General features: G+C 35.3%; 5 protein-coding genes across 5 annotated transcripts in view; 3 read left to right on the forward strand and 2 right to left on the reverse strand.

Moving 5' to 3' along the window:
- Positions 1-862: 862 nt before the first annotated feature.
- Positions 863-4,191, reverse strand: LOC123313838 (probable LRR receptor-like serine/threonine-protein kinase At2g28960). Its single transcript, XM_044898887.1, has 7 exons — positions 3,880-4,191; positions 2,686-3,827; positions 2,315-2,574; positions 2,060-2,215; positions 1,903-2,000; positions 1,700-1,805; positions 863-1,639 (listed from the first exon to the last, which is right to left on the reverse strand). The coding sequence occupies exons 1-7, from the start codon at positions 4,068-4,070 to the stop codon at positions 1,442-1,444; spliced, it is 2,151 nt and encodes a 716-aa protein (XP_044754822.1). The 5' UTR covers positions 4,071-4,191; the 3' UTR covers positions 863-1,441.
- A 515-nt stretch (positions 4,192-4,706) lies between these two features.
- On the forward strand, positions 4,707-7,744 carry LOC123313262 (solute carrier family 25 member 35-like). Its single transcript, XM_044898065.1, has 5 exons — positions 4,707-4,882; positions 6,505-6,776; positions 6,856-7,094; positions 7,188-7,413; positions 7,487-7,744. Exons 2-5 carry the CDS (start codon positions 6,533-6,535, stop codon positions 7,678-7,680), a joined length of 903 nt encoding a protein of 300 aa, XP_044754000.1. The 5' UTR covers positions 4,707-4,882; positions 6,505-6,532; the 3' UTR covers positions 7,681-7,744.
- A 273-nt stretch (positions 7,745-8,017) lies between these two features.
- On the forward strand, positions 8,018-11,712 carry LOC123313889 (cytosolic isocitrate dehydrogenase [NADP]-like). The gene is made up of 7 exons (XM_044898984.1): positions 8,018-8,278; positions 8,741-8,894; positions 9,842-9,948; positions 10,363-10,562; positions 10,692-10,927; positions 11,109-11,360; positions 11,419-11,712. Exons 1-7 carry the CDS (start codon positions 8,227-8,229, stop codon positions 11,693-11,695), a joined length of 1,278 nt encoding a protein of 425 aa, XP_044754919.1. The 5' UTR covers positions 8,018-8,226; the 3' UTR covers positions 11,696-11,712.
- On the reverse strand, positions 11,706-12,808 carry LOC123313894 (mpv17-like protein 2). Its single transcript, XM_044898996.1, has 3 exons — positions 12,349-12,808; positions 12,046-12,284; positions 11,706-11,997 (listed from the first exon to the last, which is right to left on the reverse strand). The coding sequence occupies exons 1-3, from the start codon at positions 12,551-12,553 to the stop codon at positions 11,842-11,844; spliced, it is 600 nt and encodes a 199-aa protein (XP_044754931.1). The 5' UTR covers positions 12,554-12,808; the 3' UTR covers positions 11,706-11,841.
- Positions 12,809-13,212: 404 nt separating this feature from the next.
- Positions 13,213-15,937, forward strand: part of LOC123313892 (protein FAM107B) — a 42,121-nt gene continuing 39,396 nt past the window's right edge. Inside the window, exon 1 of the mRNA XM_044898990.1 lies at positions 13,213-13,353. Within this exon, the coding sequence (XP_044754925.1) occupies positions 13,228-13,353 (126 nt within the window). The 5' untranslated portion in view covers positions 13,213-13,227. The remainder of the gene's footprint in view (positions 13,354-15,937) is intronic.

Consider the following 15,937-nt stretch of genomic DNA (forward strand, 5'->3'; position numbering starts at 1 on the left):
CATTTTTTTCCCATTTTCAGATTCCCACATAATCAAAAGACTATCACCATAGTGTATACATATATACATCTAAAAACAAATTACCTTATTTCCTCTGGGGCCACGTCGACTGTCCCAATAACTGTACACGTGTTTATATTTTGATAATCCTACCTGAAGTTTTCATTCCATAATCACCAAGCTGGAAATAAATAAAACTGAATTGCTTCCGAACAACATGTTGCCCCGGTCGGTCCAATCAGATATTTGCCCTCCTGACAAATCAAAAGGATTTGAAAATTCGATGTGCAGGTAGGTTTGTTGTCCCAAGTGATCCTCAATCTTACCTGTCACGTGTTTTCAGAGAAGACAGTTGTAAGAGAAGCAAAACACGTTCAGATTATATAGGTACTTATAAATGAAATTGGACTATACCACTGTAATTTTTCAATATCCGACTTTTTTCCCAGTTATTTTTTTGTTTTATTCACACGTTATTTGAACATAATCAACATCTTTGAAATTTTTGGCTTCCCAACTGATTTCAACAGTGTTGGATAGGAGACACTCCAAGGAAGGATTTTACAAGAAAGTGAAGTTAAGTACAGTAGAGTAAGGTTGAATACAGTGGAATAGAGTAAAGTTGAGTATAGTAGAGTAATCTCGAATAAAACAGAATAGAGTAGAGTGAACTGGAGTATGCTAGAGCAGACTCCAGAGTCAAGTAAATTAGAGTAGAGGAGAGTAGAATAGAGTGAAGTAGAGTCAAGTTCAGTAAAATACGAGTAAAGTTGAGTAGAGTGGACTGGAATAGGGTAACGATGTAGGGCAGAGTAGAGAGGTGAAGTGAAGGATATGAAGGTATCCGAATGACATTCAAAACTTCCAGTTTTTACTTTATTGCACATAAATATTCAAAATAATTCCCAATAATTGAAAGAATTATTTCGAATAGGATGTATACATATAATATAAATTTATGAATAAATATATTAGAATTTCAGTATCTTTTGACTAAATTATCGGTTGCTCTCATTCAAAGAAGTTTCACTCTTTTGATCATTAGATCAAACATTATTCAGCAGAATTTTTGTACTACTTCAGTACTTAAACAACTAGAAACAGTGCCGGTTATGTTCGACATTCAGAGTTTCTGATGAAAAATCCTATCCACATCAACCTAGTCGTTATATGTTATTTCACGAGTTACCCCCTTTCATCACAAACTTTCACAGATGTTATGGTCTTTTGAAGAGTTGTTAGTTTCAAATTCATCCTCGAAAATTGAAAAATAATTGAAAAACTCTAGAGAAATCAACTATTCCATGGTAAGTGTAAAAAAAGGAGTGAATATATTATCATCCCAACACCATGAATGAATATTTCATACCTAGAACCGATGGGGACCGTTTTCATATGATAAAGTGATGATGTCTTCATGCAATGGTGTCGTTTTTTGTGGTTAAAGTTTTGATACTATGGTCATCAGCGTCTCTGTCACGTCAACCATAACAGGTCTCTTTTTCTTCTCTTCAATGCACTGAACGGCTACAGAATAAAGTTCTTCGCCGAAATTAATGCCGTTGACTGACCAAGATCCTATGCTGGTATCTAAAAGTGGGGCGATGGAATTCTCACAATTTTCTTCAACATGGGTTATCTGGATAATAAACATGTTTTCAATCTGAAAAATCAGAGGTAAGTGCCAAAAAAAACTCACCAAATCATTCCCATCTCTAGATTCATCAAAAGGTGGTAAAGAAGTGAGTAATTCTAAAAGAACCACGCCAAAACTGAACGTATCACATTTTACAGATATGTCACCCCTGAAATGAAAAAACAACATTATACATTATCCTATAAAAATATCAGATTGGAAGAAATTCTTTCTTTTCAAGATTCAGGGATGCAAAAATACATTACCTCATCGCTTCAGGAGCCATGTAGGCCGATGTCCCAATCACAGTACTTGTATTCATATTTTGTTTATCCAATAAAGTCGTAATACCGAAGTCGCCAAGCTAGAAATTGATTTAATTGAAAAAAAATTTTGGAAAAGTGAGAATAACTCTCTAATTACCTTCGGTTTGTTCGAGTTGTCTAATAAAATATTCGCAGTCTTGACATCACGATGTATCAAAGGAGATGAGAAAGTGGTGTGTAAGTAGGTTATAGCGTTGGCAGTTCCCAATGCTATACTCAGTCTTTCCTGCCATGTGAGCTTGTCATTGGTACTCTATATTGAAAGAGAGCAAAAATATTCAAGAAATCCAAATGAAAAATAACTTTTTGAAGAGCTAAATAACTTTTCGATATATAAGTTATTGATACTAACCTGTAATCTCTCTTTCAAGGTCCCACCAGGTATATACTCATACAACAAACAGTAAGTGCATCCATCACAAGAGAAACCCAGCAATGATATGAGATTCTTGTGCCTAAATTTGCTCAAAACCTCTACTTCATTGATGAATTGTTTGGTAACCCGATCGTCAACATTGACAACGTCTACATTTCCCAGAATTATTTTTTTTACAGCTACTGGTTCCAGTGATAGACCAGTCGCTAGAAAGACTTTGCCAAAAGCTCCAGAACCTAGAAAATAGACCATGATATCACAGCTCATTCTGTAATATCAGAAGATATCGGAAAATACCGCAACATTTTCATTAGCCTTAAAAATTTCAAGTAAAAGTACCAACTCACCCAAAAGTCTTCCTTCTTTATCCAATCCATCAAAAATATCTTCATTGAAACCATTGGTGGAGGCTTTCAACTGTTCATATGTATAATGCGGTAGGTGCGTTGTCAAAGTCAAATTTGGCAATGGAGAATCGCATTTGCGAGACTTGGAGGAATCGAAAGTGTTTGCTGCCAATCTATTAGAATCTGTTATCACTACATCTGACCTTCTATTCTCACGATTTTCTGTAGAATTCAAACTGGCAATGTTGGACGAGTATGTTGAATTTATGTTGGCAATTTCTGCACATTCAGATTCAGTGAATGTTTTGCTTTGCGGTTGTTCACTAGACAATTGGATTAATCCACTGATATCGGGTAGATTACCAGAAGAATTATCGCCCATGGTATCTGAATTTTCTGATTGATCTAGGCTGCTCAAATCTGGTATCAGACCATCTTTGCTATCATTCATAGATGACGCATTATCATCATTTGTTGATTTTTCATCACTCTGATTCAACTGAGTAAAATCTGGTATAGTTGTTGGTAGGGTGTCAGAGATACTTCCAGTATTCAAAATCACCGATTCTGGATAGTTTGAGTTTGTTGTTTCCAGCAAACAGCTAATGAGTGGAATTTCAGGTACAGATTCATTAAAGTCACTTCTAGTTATACTTGATGAGTTACTAATTGAACTATCTGATGTTTGCATCTCTTCTGAGAATGCTATGAGATTTGGTAAGCTCACAGCTGCATTGTTACTAATGCTAATTGGATTCTCTATTAATTTATCTGCATCTGGAGTTATGACTATTGGTGGAATACAAGGCAACTCATTATCACAATTAAAGTTGTTGTTCAATGAGCTAAAATTCATATTCTCTATCAAAGAGCTTGAATATTTCATTTCATTGAGGTTTTCTTCTATATTTCCATTTATAGTAAGAGGTACCTTAGCAGCTGGGCCAAGTGATGGCCTCTTGATTGAATTTCTACTGAGAATTTTTACAGAAACATAATCTGCAGCTCTGTATAACTCAGCACTCAAAAGTAAATGTAGGAGATGTCCTACAGAAGGAAGAACTCTTCCTGAACATCCCCACTCATCCAGAAGAATTTCTGTGCCCGTCTTTTTCAACTTCTGGGAAGCAGCTTCAATCAACCTTTGAAAGTTTTGTGTTATATGAAATGGAAACAATATATTTAAAACCTTACCGTATATGATCTGCATTATATTTTGCAGGATTCTCACAAGATATCCGACATTCGAAACTATCCTTCTGCAATTTGTCTGGTATCACAGCCATCAATTTCTTCCATTGCTCAGAAAATTCCAAAATCAGAGCCAACTGAGTAATGTGACTAGGAGGCAATTTTCTAATTTGAAAGGAAGCGTCGACGGTCATCTCGTATATCAAATTGTTATATAGAACAATAAATATGAATCTATAAATCAATGACGAGTGTTTAAAATGTACAAATGTAGTAAAACTACTAAAACAACACCAAAACCAAACCAGGCACCAAAATCAAAGATTAACCTCTTTGCCAAAATTAACAGGTTATATGTCAAAAACATATGATTTCCACCATAGAGAAAGATGGAAGATTTACACAATCCTATCTTCTTGAAAATGACTTAACTGTTGGTAGTTGTTACTCTCGTCAACATCTATTTATAATAATTATTAATTATTATATTTCAGTAAATGACCTGAGAATCATTGATCATTTACTCGTAACGTCAATAACACGAAACACAACGGAAAGTAGTCAATTTGGTGAATGCGCAAACAGAAAATAGTTCAATACCATAATTGCGCATTCGCCAAATACACTTTTTTTAATGGTGCAAAACAACCTCGTTTTTGAACAGTGAACTTTAAAAGTTCTTTGAAACTTGAAGCAATTGAGAATAAGACCATTTGAAAGATTTCCTCTTTATTTTTTGAAGAACCTTTATAAAGAAATAGGTACCCTGATAAATGATATCTTGTTTGATGTCAGATAAAAGTAATCACGAAATTAGGTTTCAGTATAGCGTGCGCAGAAACTACTGGCCATCGCGTTATACTTCAGATTTACACTGATGAAAACCAATCTGTTCGCTACAATATGATGTAATAAATTCACTGCAACAGAAGCAAGTGGTTGTTTACATCGCAAAGTTCCATCGAAAGTGTTGCTTTCCCTGTTAATTTACAGCATTGAATGCTATGTGAGTATTTCCATTTCAACCGAAATCGGGACTCGATCTTGCCGCCAAACGAAAACGTTTAAATTCTTAGTTTTGATCGGGTGAATATTCATCAAAAAAAAATATAAGAATTTTTTCGGAATTTTGCAAATAAGCTCACAGAAAACTGCAATCTTATTTACCCTTATTCACCTAATTACATATTATTATTTAAAACAATATGAGTAAACAAATTACGCCTCTTAGTTATCAACGTGAACAATAAAAGCAAAATATCATTAAGTAGACTCCACATTTTTTAATGAAAAATTCCTTGAATTGGGACAAAATATATAGGTAGGTATATATGTTCTGCTTTTTCCTTCTTTTAAGCGTAAACCTGCATTTTGAGTACCTAATCAACTTACTCAATGATATTCTTAATACTAAAGGTATTCATACACACCAGAGCATTAGAGAATTTAAATTTCAAATTTCTTTTCTATTCCTTCATTCTATTTGTATGTATTCGCCAAATTTTTCATTACACTTCCTTTCATGTCCATTAACAATCAGTATTGTCATTTTCAGGTTCATTTATTTGTTGGAGTATATCTTTTAATCTCTATAAAGCAACAGTAGGGGAGAGTGGGGGATTACCGGCCCCCTAAGGAAAATTTGGAATTTCATGAAGGTTTATTGATTCAGAAGGAAACGGGTTGGTGTAAATCAAAGATAAGACATTCAGAAACAAAATTTATAAAAAAAAACAGAAGGGTACAAATAAGTAGTAGCAACATAATGAATTTTCAAAAAATTACTAAATGGCCGGCATTACCCGCACCGTGGGGGTAATATCGGCCGGGCGTTATTCCAAAAAATAGCTTAGAGAGATTAATTATTTGATTTGCTAATTCATTTTCTCGCTCTTGGTTAAATATAGGGCATCGTCCCAATCGAGGATTCGAAACATTGCCATTTCTAAGACGGTCTTGGAGAGTCGCTCTCGGAATCCCAAAACTTCTTGACACTTCCCGAACAGCACGCCCATTTTGTATAGCTGACAAAGCTTCCCTCAGAGTCTCCGAAGTCCAAGAAGCTTTTTCGGTCTTCCTTTTGTATGTCCTCGGCATCTGAAAGTTGGGAAAAAATTCAAAATCTATCTATGGGGTAATACCGGCCGGGCCGGTAAAACCCGCAAGGCAAGGGCCGGAATTACCCGCAAAACAGTCATTCAACAATAATCACGATATGAAAAAATGTGTGGAGGAATACCTTTTTTGAGTGAAGTGGATGATCACCAAGAGTATTCAGTTCATTTTGATATGCGCTAACTATATTTGCCACTTACCGTTTTGAAGTTATGGCGTCTCGAAGTCACAGTTTTCTTGTAAGCAACACGTCTATTTCACCAAATGATCAACACTAGGAACAATCATCACCTCCGAGCTGCCCAAATGATACTGAGGTTAGATTTCTCGATGTGCTTGGCCGTTGAATACAAATCTATGGAAAATTCCTATTGAGGTAGGGGAATCTCGATGGCCGGTATTACCCCGACGGCCGGGATTCCCCCAGTCTCCCCTAAACATTCAGCAATATTAACTTTTATATCTCAAGGAATTGTGCGTTAGATGATCTCTAATTCATAATTTACATTCTAGAAATATACTGCCATTAAACTAAAGAGAAATGGAATTCGTTTTGGGGGGTGTGGCAGCTATGGGGGCTGGTTTTTTCACTAATCCCCTGGAAGTTATGAAAACGAGGATGCAACTACAGGGTGAACTCAAAGCTAGGGGGCAGCATGCTGTCCATTACAAAAATGTATTTCACGCCGGCTATGTCATAGCAAAACATGATGGTTTGTTGGCACTACAAAAAGGTCTAGTGCCGGGAGAGATTTTTCAGTTGGTACTTAATGGTTCCAGATTAGGTATATCAAAGTATCTTATGGATGTATTACATTTTCCCCCACTATCAGTACAGTTTTGTATCAACTTTTAATCTTCAAGGATCTTACCAAATGCTTAAGGACTACGGTTATATGAGCGACAAAGATGGCAACTTAGTCTTTTACAAGAGCACTCTTCTTGGGGGACTGTGCGGATCATTCGGGGCCTATGTAGCAAGTCCATTCTATCTCGTCAAGACCCACTTGCAAGCTGAAGCATCTAAAGATATAGCTTTCGGCCACCAACACAAGCATTCTGGAACAATGGCAGCATTCAAAAAAATTTACGGTAAAGAAGGGGTAAGTCTTTTGTGGCAACATTTGTCCATTTTTTATGATTCATATTAGCTAAAAAATGTTTTTGGAAACTAGTGACGATTAACCGATGTTCAGGTGAAGGGACTGTTCAGAGGAAGTGTTTCAGCAGTACCAAGAGCGTTCGTAGGATCTACCTCTCAATTGACGTCCTTCGTTTACGTGAAGCAGTTCATGAAGAACAACGATATTCTTCAGAATTACCCTATAGGAGGTTCATTTGCTGCTAGTATGGTATCTGGGGTTATTATGTCCGTATTCATGACTCCTTTCGATTTGGTATCCACCAGATTATATAACCAAGGTAAGAGCTTCAGTTCGATCTGTCTTACCTCAAATATTTCTCGTGTTTTCATTGATTTGAGTCTTTTTTTCAGGGGTGGATGCTTCTGGTAAAGGCTTGTTGTACAGTGGATATATCGATTGTGTAGTTAAAATTTGGAGATCGGAAGGATTTTTAGGCTTCTACAAAGGAATAGGACCCAGCTATCTCCGACTAGGACCACATACAGTATTGTGCTTAGTTTTTTGGGATAAGTTGAGAATAATGTACAGTGATTTTTCAAAGTGACTGTTACGTTGAGTTTATTTAAAGAATAGATCCAATTGATGTTGTATTGTAACAATATATTTTATATATAGAATACTCGTATGCTCGTTTTATTTATTCCTATATTGCTAACGAACAATCATATAATTTTTGCAAGGTTCTTTATCGATGTATTTGTGAGAATTAGAATAGACACAGAGTTCCTCAAACGAATAAAACGATTCGACATTCTGCTACTTGTTGACTGGTTGATTTATTACAACAAATTGTCGACAACATACGTAGCGTGTCTACAATGCTAAGACCTCTGCCAATTCGTTTTTTTTGCGCCATCAGACGACCGCACCTTTCAATCAAACTCAAACAATGTCAACAACCATCCCCGTTTGTTTGTATGATGGGATTCTTGAGTGCAGTTGTACCCAATGCCATATTCTTGATTGGTATGTCCTCGGAATTATACATGGTGCGATAAATTTATCGATATTACATAAACCCACAAGTCGGGACTAGGTCAGTTCGTTCTCGAGTCTCATGTTCTAAACTGGTGGATAGCGTTGACTAGAAATGTTTTCGAAAACGCAAAACCTGCTTCATATCCCCAAGCAGTTGAGGAACTGTAAGTATTTTTGGAAATAATTCTTATGAATGTTCGTCATTACCTCCATGCAAGAAAGAAATTTTGTTTGACGAGATTTTTATTCACGATTCTATTAGTAATTGGTTTGTTTATTCTCATTTCTCACTGACCGGAACAATCACAATCTCTTAGAAGTCTAATGATTCTGAGAATAAAGTGAAAAAACACTTCTTTTTCGAAAACTTGTTTGTTATTAATATTAAATAGGTACCTTATTCATTCTTGTATAAAAAAACTGAGGTGCCATTTCTTAAATACGTCTCTCAAAAATAATTCGTTCGATGAATTCAATAAAACACCAAAGAAGTGTAGATCCAATTAAAAGCTGAAAGTCCTCAACCATATCTTGAGATACAGAAATTTGTAGTTTTGTATTTTCTTTACAATTCTTGCTAATATAGCAGAATTTGAACGATTTTTTCACTGTTTGGTCGTTTGCAGATGCAACAAGAACCAAAATCCAGGTGCAAAAGCCGATTGTGGAAATAGACGGCGATGAAATGACTAGAGTTATCTTCGATTGCATCAAGAAAAAACTAATATTTCCATTTGTCGAAGTGGAGAGGGATTACTTTGATTGTAGCTTGACAAATAGGTATGGAATCATATGAAACTATTCTACAATTAATATGAAAACATTCAACGTAAATTTGGGTAGAGCATTTTGTATTGACTTCCAATCTTTTTTGTTGTAGGCCCTATAAATTCAGATTACCTTTCCGCATAGAAACCAATTTTTTCATATTTATTTTTGTTTTATGACGCCGGAAATTATATGATTTGGTTTTTCATTCTTCTCCTGAATTAAAACATTGAATTCCATCTATATAAGCAAAGAGGAACTTAATCTGTGATATAAGTTACCTATAATAAAATTCAGACGGTAACGATAACTGAAAAATCTCTCATACGTACTATTCTTGAAGAATGAATGAATAACTGTTATTCATCCATGAAATCAAAAGAAAGAGATCAGACCAGTATATATCATTATTTTTGATAAGTTCAGGTCAATTATTACGTATGTTGAATATTGAGAATCAGAAGCATCGATATTCTTATCAGGACTTATCATTCAAAGAGAAAGTTCTTTACTTAAGTGTCTATCACAAGTAGTAAAGATAAAATTCGAGAATGATCTCACAAACAACTTCGAGATACAAACAAAAGCCAATTGTCAAATGATTGGGTTGGAAACTGTCTCGAGCAATTACTGATGGCTATATGCATATCAAATAATAATAATTAATAATGTAATGAAATAAATAATAAATTGATCTCTCAAAAGTTAATGCATAAGAAGAAATTCATAAAATATAAATGTTATTCGACAGAAAATAAATACTATAGGAATATTGAAGATTGTGGGTATAAAATTGAATTGGTGGGACACTCCTGTATGATGAATATAATTGAGAATAATAATACTACAGGGAGACATGATGATGAAAGGGTGTTTGGGATTTAACCGTACATTTTCATAGAATCAAAATCTTATATTAACTTTAGTGTGTTGTGATTTCTTTCCTTAAACTTTTCCAGAAATAACACAGAGAATCAAGTATCGAAAAATGCTGCTGCCGCCATTCTGAAACATAATGTAGGCATCAAATGTTCAACGATTACACCTGATCGTGAACATATTAAAGGTCGGTTCATTCAAAAACCTATCAATGTTGAATAAAGTTCAAAAAAATATAAATATTTCAATGTTAAGCGTAGGTCCGTTTATTTTCCCAATATATCGAATATTTGAGAATATGTTCACAAGTTGAAGGGGTGAAAATCTCTTTAAATGCCTATTTCGACATTTTTCATAGCTGATAAGCTGATAAGGAAATTTTCGAGATATTGTGGAGATGAACCTTTGTGTAGATTCGCAGAAAAATCAATTGATACTTCAATGATGAAGAAAATCGAACACATGCCTATTTTGTAACGAGTTTTCAAAAAAAAATGGACGTCATCTGTAGACCCACTGTTTCGGTTCCATGGTCTACTGACGATTTTTTTCGAAGGCTCGTTTGTACACTCCATATTAAAAAAAAAGTATTTTTTTGCAGAATATAACTTAACCAGCCTATGGCCAAGTCCCAACGGGTTGCTCCGGAATGCGCTAAATGGTACACAATTCAGAGAATCCGTGATTTGCAAAAATGTGAACAAATATGTGCCTGGTTGGAAAGAACCCATAGTTATGGCAAGGCATCCATTTGGAGATCAGTATGGTGGAACCAATATTTTTGTTCCTTCTGGCAATAAGGTATTATTTGAATTCTCCGGTTCCTCTTTTTGCACTTAACACACAGATTCAGTGCTTGTTGAATAGAATATCTGTCGATATATCTTGATTCGGACTAATCTACTGATGTAAAATGATGAATTATTCCAGTTGTCCATCCGCCTGGAATCGCCAGATTCTGAGAAAAACATCGATGTCTTCTCGTTCAAAGGAAATGGGGTAGCTATGATGACTTTCAATACGGAAGATAGCATAAGGGCATTTGCGACTTCCTGTTTCAGGATGGCTTTAGAAAGGAAATATCCCTTGTATTTCGCATCGAAAAATACCCTCTTGAAGGAATACGACAAACTGTTCAATGATGTATTCCAAGATGTTTATGATAAGTAAGTGTACAAGAATAAATCCTGCTCCTTAATTATCATGTCACCACATCATATAAGTTCTAGTTTAGGCTAGACAATTTTCGAATATGATGTGGGATATAGATTAAAATTGCCAGTCTAATATTTGCCATGTAAATGGCTTAGGATGTGCATACACCCCAATATATCTCGCAAATTTCAGGCAGTATAAGAAAAAATTCGAAGAGGCAGGTTTATCGTTCGAAATACGCCTGATAGATGATATGGCAGCACAAGCAATGAAATCCAAAGGTGGTTTTGTATGGGCATTGAAGAGCTATGATGGAGATGTACTTTCCGATGTTGTTGGACAAGGATTTGGTTCTATGGGACTTATGATACACAGTATAATTTCACATGATGGTAAAACGGTATTAACAGAACCAGCCCATGGTACAGTCACAAGACATTACAGGTAAGAGAGAACATCATTCACATGCTTTATTTTCCAATATAAATTTTATTTTCCACAGGAAATATCAGAAAGGAAAAAAGGTATCAACTAACCCCATATCTTCAATATTTGCCTGGTCCAGGGGTTTGAGGCACAGAGCTTTATTGGATAGCCATGATGAACTAATGAACTTTACGAAGAGTTTAGAGACTTCAACGATTTCAACTGTAGAAAAAGGATGGTACACAAAAGATTTAGCACCTTGTATTAAGGGTGAAGATTTTTCTGATTCAGACTACTTATCCACTCATGAATTCATTGATGCTGTTGCAGCTCATTTGATAGAAAATAAATAAAAGGCATTTCTATACATTCATGTAGTTCATTTTATTTTAAATGTGAATATATTAATTTGAAAGTAAATATGTAATAACAAGAATAAAGGTTCAAAATTAACTTATAATCACAGTAAAAAGCTTTCCACAGTGTTTGGACATCTAGCTTAAAGTATTTTCTCTTTAATTTTATTGTTGTGCTTAACATATGATAAAAAAATATCATACAGAACTGTCACGAAATTTATGTATATTACTTGATATTTCACAGGTACGAAATAAAAATTGAGGAATTGTGTTGGAGGCCAAACTACCCAATCCATCTGAAAATTATAACTGAGTTTAAAGAAATCAAGGGGGATAAAGCTCACCTTGTAAACTATCAAAAATTTTGATTTGATTTCATCATTAATATTACTGAGTGATTTTCCCTCCAAGAGTCCTAAGCCAGTGAAAAATATCATGATACATGCTGGTCCCATTAGTAATTGATCTGTCATTATTTTCTTAAAAATATTTTTCATACTTTTTCCCGGTAGATACCTATTGAGGTTCACATAAAAATAGTGATGTACAGGTCCTACCGCCAGTCCAATTAATAACATTCTACCTTCAGAAATATGGAATTTATGGGAATATGAAAAAGATTAGTAACTCACACGGAGAAAACTTACCTAATCTTTTATAGTCGTATCTTTCAGCTAATTTGTTGTGCTGATACTCAATTTCCTGCTGTATCAAATCGCCAAAAAACATTGGCACTCCAGAACTGATGATATTGGTGAATAAAAGATATTTACCAAATGCATGTTGTCTATATTGTCGTATTATATTTGACTTACGATAAAATTCTAAGCAATTTCTCAGCATTTTCGACATGATTTTAGAAGTGGCAGATCCAACCAGGTTGTCTCTGGTAGTGGACTCTTCAAATCACGTTATCTCACAGGATTTCATAATGTTGGAAACGGATTAGGGAATTTTTCTGATTACGCAACTCCGGTGGAGCGAAGCCTACATTGCTTAGCAAATATTTCCTTAATGCCGGATACGAAATTAATTATTGTAAAATTTTAAATTGTGAATCCCACAGATATTTGAGGTTAGAAATTGTTGATCTTTTCTGTGCCAACTGTCAGTGCATAGCACAAAATCGTTACTTAAATGCAGCGTTCCGCCCCGCAACACACCATACTGCATTGTGTAAGTTGAGTTGCCTGCTCGATCGGAACAAATCAAAAGGGGTAGATCCATAGGGGTAGCTTTTCAGCATAGAGCTTTCCTGGCGGTTAGGGGTAGGAAAAGAAAAAGAATTCCTGACATAAGTCATAACAAATACTCCCTTTCTCAGATATCAATATTCCTTGAAGATGCATGACGTCTTTCAAAGCGAATGAATAATATTTTTTGGTGTAAACTGTTTATAGCGTTGATGAAAATGCCTAAAAGTGTGATAGAATCTTTTTACTTCTTCTCTTAGTGAAAGGAATCTCGCATATAAGTTGTTAAAATGAGATGATCTTCAATAGTCCCAACTGAGAACAGACCTTAGGATGAGTGAAATCAGTGAAAAACATGAAATTACTTCCAAAGCAGCAGATGATGCTAGTGAATCCGTGGAAGAAGTTGAAGCTCAAGCAGAAGATGTCGAGGAAATAGGGAATTCTACGGAAGAAACTGTAAGTTCAGAATTTTTATAAAAGTTCGATTTGTTTGTTTATCCCTATAACGGTATTAATTTGGAAAAACCCGTTTTTTCGATACGCATACATATATTAAAATGATTAACCTATTTATTCAGGTCAAGAGATGTCCATGTTTCAGACACTTCCAAATATTAAAATACTTTCCTTGAATAGGAAGTTAGAACTTTATCTGTTTTCCTCAATTTTTCTTATTATTTCAATACACTGGAAATGAAACGATTCATCCTAAAACCAGTTTTATTCTTCTAAACAAGAATAGTTCAAATCTATAAAGTAAAGGGGGTTGATTTGAGTGATTTGCTTGTTTGGCTTGCTGCAAGATAAAGGGGTTAAGAAACTCTACATCAGTGGCGTCACATCGGCATAGTTGCAATGATTACATACATATATTAAAACTCACACCCTTAAATTCTGGAGGATTTGGTCTATTCTTCAGATGCTTCTTTTTATAGTTTCATTTAGCCCTTAGTGATTGGTTTCTGAATAAATGATTGATTTGAATGGCACTACACAGTATATATGAATAATCAGATCGTCAAAGATCTATACACTATCTTCTGCTATCAACTATTTGGCTCTGCATTAGTGGCATTAGTGTAATTTTTCAGTATATATTGCAGAGTTGACCCCTAGAATATGAAACCAATCAGTTCTTTCCCTTTTTGTAGACGTTTACTCGATATTCAATATCGATCACTTTCACATCATATCGAAAGTCAACTACAGAAATTATGGATTTCTCCGATATTGTCAATGAATTTTTTACTCAATAATTTAAATTGGAGAAAGGTGAAATTCATCGGCTGACCTATCCGAAATGAGAGATTATATGAAAACTTTTAATTAACAATTATCTTTCAGACGCTCACCAACATAATTCAGTTGATTAAGTAAACTTAAAACATTTTACATAATCGTATATAGTTCATTTCGATATTTCCCAGTTGAAATACGTAGAACATTAATAATAAATGATGAAATCATTCAATTTCGTTCTTGAGTTTTATTTCATTTCACTTTTCGACTCCGAAAAGTAAATATTTTTTTTCGTTCGACCTCATAAGCATTAGGCAGTACAGAAATAGCACTATATGCTTGTTATCCTTGTTCGATAAAATTGTTCCTCTGTTGGCACGAGAACATTCGTTATCAGTTTTCCTTCTAGATTCGTTGAAGACTTGGCTGGAAACAGGATAATTGAATTCGGAGTCTATGAGGAAATCGAACATTGGGAGGTCAACATCGATGTGTAGAAAAATCATCTTCTGCACATTTCTACACATCAGAATCAGAATCAGAGACTCTCTGATCGAATGTTGAAATATTTCGAGGTCCGCATCGTTTTCGTGCAATCTTCTACCTGTGTAGACCCGACAGAAGCTGTCATTTGTGGGATGACAGCAGGGACCAGAGGCCAAACTTCTTTACCGAAAGGAGCAGGTGTTCCCCATATCAGAGGCCTTCCACAAGGCCTCCTGCAATTCTCCGTGTCTTGCAGCTTGCTTTCATGAAGCAACTGATACAGTCAGGATTCGCTGGTTCTGTACGTAGGACGTCCAAAAATTCCCCGTATTAACATGGGATCGCGAACGTTCCCTCTTCAAGATACAGGGTGTTGAAGTTTGAATTTGAAATTTTTTCAATGATTGAATAAATGGGAACGTCGTCTCTCTAGAAAACATTGAAAACAATTTTTTTGAGTTCTTTCAAAGGAGGTTACATCAACAGAAATTTTCCTATTTGTATGGGTCGAAGCCACAATTAATGTGAAGGAATTAAATCAATATTTTTGAGAGAAGCGATGGCTGAGCCTTATGAACAGGCTGAATAAACAAATCCTCTGGCTCGTATAAAAGTCGAGGCAAAAAAATTTTCAATTCGAAATTGGTTGTGAAAACACATTTCGGATATCTGAAGCACTGAATATTTCATACGAAAGCGTTCATCAAATAGGTCACGTCAATTTGGACATGAGAAAAATTGCTGCAAATGTTCGAATGTTGACCAAAAGCGTGCAAGGGTAGAAGCATCGCGTTCGATCTGTGCTCGATTTGAAAACGTTGTAGACTTCTTAAACCGAATTGTTACTATGGATGAGACTTGGGTATATTTCTACGATCTAGAAACAAAGCAACAATCGATGGAATGGCGACACTCTGGTTCTCCAAGACCTAAGAAGTTTCGTGTCCAAAAATCTGCTGGAAACGTTCTTGCTTCGGTTTTTTGGGATTGCCATGGAGTAATCATGATTGATTTTTTGGATAAGGGTAGAACAATAACCGGAGATTACTATTCGACCTTACTGACCACTCTACGGGAAAAATTAAAGAGAAAAGACGCAGAAAACTATCCATAGGAGGTTTGTTTTTGCAGGACAACGCCCCTGCACACAAATCTCATGTTTCCATGCAAAAATTCGTGATTTAGGGTATCAATTACTAGAACACCGCCCTTATTGACCAGATTTGGCTCCATCGGACTATCATCTCTGTCCTCAACTGAAAAAAGGTTAAAAAGGTCGTAAATTTTCTTCCAACGAGGAGGTAATGAAAGCTGT

The sequence above is a fragment of the Coccinella septempunctata genome, chromosome 5, assembly GCF_907165205.1.
Source record: "Coccinella septempunctata chromosome 5, icCocSept1.1, whole genome shotgun sequence".
In the NCBI taxonomy this organism is placed as follows: domain Eukaryota; kingdom Metazoa; phylum Arthropoda; class Insecta; order Coleoptera; family Coccinellidae; genus Coccinella; species Coccinella septempunctata.